This window comes from Chiloscyllium plagiosum, chromosome 16, assembly GCF_004010195.1.
Source record: "Chiloscyllium plagiosum isolate BGI_BamShark_2017 chromosome 16, ASM401019v2, whole genome shotgun sequence".
In the NCBI taxonomy this organism is placed as follows: domain Eukaryota; kingdom Metazoa; phylum Chordata; class Chondrichthyes; order Orectolobiformes; family Hemiscylliidae; genus Chiloscyllium; species Chiloscyllium plagiosum.
In genome coordinates, this window is record NC_057725.1 from 75,073,608 (window position 1) to 75,077,295 (window position 3,688).

The 3,688-nt window shown below is 50.7% G+C and overlaps 1 protein-coding gene across 2 annotated transcripts; it reads left to right on the plus strand.

The window, feature by feature from the left end:
- Nucleotides 1-743: 743 nt before the first annotated feature.
- Nucleotides 744-3,400, plus strand: LOC122558011. 2 transcript variants are annotated; one of them, XM_043706343.1, is made up of 2 exons: nt 745-1,539; nt 2,665-3,400. In XM_043706343.1, exons 1-2 carry the CDS (start codon nt 811-813, stop codon nt 2,668-2,670), a joined length of 735 nt encoding a protein of 244 aa, XP_043562278.1. In that variant the 5' UTR covers nt 745-810; the 3' UTR covers nt 2,671-3,400. The 2 variants fall into 2 exon arrangements, with proteins under 2 accessions (XP_043562277.1, XP_043562278.1); XM_043706342.1 differs by lacking the exon at nt 2,665-3,400 and having other exon boundaries at nt 744-2,069.
- Nucleotides 3,401-3,688: the final 288 nt, after the last annotated feature.

Sequence of the window (3,688 nt, forward strand, 5' to 3'; positions counted from 1 at the left end):
GATGGGTGGAAGCTTTCCCCACTGCCACGGCAACGGCAACTCAGGTTAGCAAAATTCTACTCGAACAAATCATCCCACGATTTGGGCTACCCCGCGCTATTGACTCTGACCAGGGGAGCCACTTCACCTCGACCGTCCTCCAGAATGTAGTGCAAGCAATGGGGATTGACTGGGATTTGCACACCCCCTGGCATCCCCCCTCCTCGGGCAAGGTCGAAAGAATGAACCAAACCATCAAAAAGCAGCTAACCAAACTCACTAGTGAAATCGGCTTGCCTTGGACCAAATGCCTACCCCTTGCCCTATTGCAAATTCGCACCCATCAAGGCGGGATTTGGACGTCTCCCCTTTCGAAATGCTGTTTGGCCTCCCGTTCCATGGGCCGAAGGGGGAACCTCCTGTATTCGAGTCTCGGGATATGTTTGTGCAAAAATATGTGGTGGCTCTGGGGTCTGCTCTATCTCGTTTACGCCAACAGGGACTTTTGGCACAGACGCCGCCCCTCGAGTTTGCGGTGCACACCGTCAAGCCGGGTCAGTGGGTCCTGATTAAAAGCTGGAAGCAACGTACCCTCGAACCAACTTGGGACGGTCCCTTCCTGGTACTTTTGACGACCGAAACGGCTGTCCATACGGCCGAAAAGGGCTGGACACATTACACTCGAGTCAAGGGACCAGTGCCACAACCGACGAAGGACGAACGAACCTCTCTGACAAAGGCAGCGAAGGAACAGAGACCCTGAGAACAAACTAATCGGACTTTGGCGAGTCTAAAGGAACTGTGCCCTCTGTCTACAGGTGTCGCGACAAAATGCGGTCAATCGTATTGTTAACTTGCTATGCTGTTATCCTTGGGCTGGGTCATAGTGTGCGTGTTACCCAATTTGGCCTCTGGAAAAAACATGCAGAGGACCGTCAGTGGTTCTCCATCACCGTGCCTGCCAGCAAGCCAACACAGACATTTAGCTTAGACCTATGTGGGTTGGTGCCCTGTGGGACTAAAAGAGAACTGAATCAAACTAATCGGAACCTAGAGAGAGAAAGGGGATTCCAGGGTCAGACGTTAGTATTACAATTGCATGGTAGGGAAGGCATAAATAGGCCTCCAGCCCCCGGGGTCCAGGCTATGGTGTCAGTTGTCCGTGATCCCATCACCCCTGGACCGGATTGTGGGCAGAATCAGTGCAATCCGCTCTATCTGACCATTAAGAACTTGGGAAACAACGGGGCGAGCCTTAATGGAACAATCCTGGGTATTAGGGTTGGGGGCCAGGCAGGACAGGAGGGGTTGCAGCTGTGCTGCACGCATATCACGGTCATTGAAGCTGAGTCTGGGGGCTCATCCGCGACCGATGAACAGGAAAAGATTAGAATAATTGAGGTGACGGATTTGGACAAGACCTTTGAAATAGAAACGGGATACGGGGAGGCGAATGCCTGGATGGAATGGGTCAAATATACTGTGAGGAGCATGAAAAAGAGTGATTGCTACGCATGCACGAGTGCCCGCCCTAACCCTCAGGTGGTCCCATTCCCGCTGGGGTGGGAGAAACACCCACGAGCCTTGGACTGCATGATAAGGCTGTACCAGGACCGAGAGGCCTGGAACGACTCCACTTGTCGACCCTTGAGTGTGAAGTTTCCCCCCGTCAGGTCTGAGGGGGCGCCTGCCCGCCATCATTCTCAGGGGTAACGGGTACGCACCAGGCCTGCGTCTCTCGGACGGGACTACAGTGGTACAACGATGTGGGGACATTTGACAAGTGCAGCGGATCAATTCGGCTGGTCAATGAAACTACCGGGGGGCGGGGATTACTCCCACATTCATGTGCCTAGGGCAGACCTCTGGTGGTACTGTGGTGGGAGGGTTCTGCGACCGACCCTGCCCCGAAAAAAGACGGGCACTTGTGCATTCGTTCAATTGGCCATCCCATTCTCCCTGGCATTCGAAAAACAAGAGCAACCCCGTTCCAGTGGAAGAACTGAGAGAGCTTTGGAGACCTCTTTCGATGATAACATATATTTAGATGCCATAGGGGTCCCCAGGGGTGTTCCTGACGAATACAAGGCTAGGAACCAGATAGCGGCGGGTTTTGAGTCGTCACTGTTCTGGTGGGTGACCATCAATAAGAACGTGGATTGGATTAATTATATTTACTACAATCAGCAGAGGTTCATTAATTATACCCGGGATGCAGTGAAAGGAATAGCAGAACAACTGGACGTGTAGGATGGCGTGGGAACATAGGTTGGCCTTAGACATGATATTGGCAGAGAAGGGGGGTGTTTGTGTCATGATAGGCACTCAGTGCTGCACTTTCATCCCCAACAACACAGCCCCTGATGGGTCCATCACCCGCGCCCTGGATGGACTCACCACATTGGCGGACGAACTGGCCGAAAACTCGGGCATCGAATCTGGCCTCACGGACTGGTTGGAAGCTTGGTTCGGTAAATGGACGGGGGTGGTCGTTCCCTTTCTTGTCTCATGCATAGTGGTGGCAGGGGTACTCACTGCCCTTGGGTGTTGCGTTATTCCCTGCGTCCGGGGATTAACTTAACGACTGATCGAATCCGCCCTTACTAAGAGGGATGTTCCCTGTGGGCAGGTTGAACGAATGAATCTCGAGATGGAACAACGTGAATCTCTCTTGGGCGGGGGTAGTATTAGAGACGGGCAGTTTGATGAACAAGCTCGGGAGTTATTAAACGCCCTGGAGAAGAAACTTACGGTTTAAAAATTACAGGCCGTAAGAAAAGACACGGGGGATTTGTAGGGGGTAGTGTAATTTTTAAACGGTTAGCTACATTTTAGTCTTTTCTACCTTATAGTAAACACAAGCAGATACTCGAAACTGTTGCCGGACCTCCCCCATGTTTTTATGAATGAAACAATTGGAACAGCTTTCCTCGATAGTTGAGAGACGCTCTTAACCACAGTTGTACAACATCATCCATATAAGGAAAGAACGGGGAGCTCGAACACTGATTGGCCAAGTGAATAACAAAATAATCGCAGGCACCAGAACCCAACTAAGAAAAACAGTGGGGAACCCTAGCACCCATTGGTCAAGACAGCAGTAGGAGACCCAGCCCACATATACGTGTATATAATGCGTGGAGATTACTATGCTTGTGTGTGTACCCACGGGAACAACACCCGACTTTGCAAAGTTGAATGTAAAGTTTTGGACAGACTCCTCCGTGTCTTTGTTCCTGGGAAGGGAAACAAAAGTGCCGGAGATGGGGCCGGACAGCCGCTTATCTCGCACAATAGAGATGAAGATATCAGAAATTGCAGCAGGACTTTGATCAAACTGCAGACGTGGGCCGAGGAATATTTTGGCAACGTTAGATCAAGGTAGGAGTTTCATGGTGTTTGGTAGGACATGAGGGAGTATGCGTGAGAAGAGGGGCCCTGGAGTTTAGGTCCACCGTTCTCTGGAAGTAAAGTCATAGTTAGACATGGCAGTGAAGAAGGCTTTTGCCACACGAGCAAGCATCGGTCAGGACATGGAGGAGAGCAGTTGGGAAGTTATGTTGAAGTTCTACAGGATGTTGGTGAGACTGCACTTGTTGTGTTGTGTTCAATTTTATTCGCATTGCGATCGGAAGGATGTTTTTAATTTGGAATGTGCGCAGACAGATTTTACAAAAATGTTGCCAGGTCTCAACTCTATGAATTATAG

Bases quoted from the DNA above. Each gene is read 5' to 3' on its own strand.
- LOC122558011 (XM_043706342.1), top strand. From the start codon at position 811: ATGCGGTCAATCGTATTGTTAACTTGCTATGCTGTTATCCTTGGGCTG.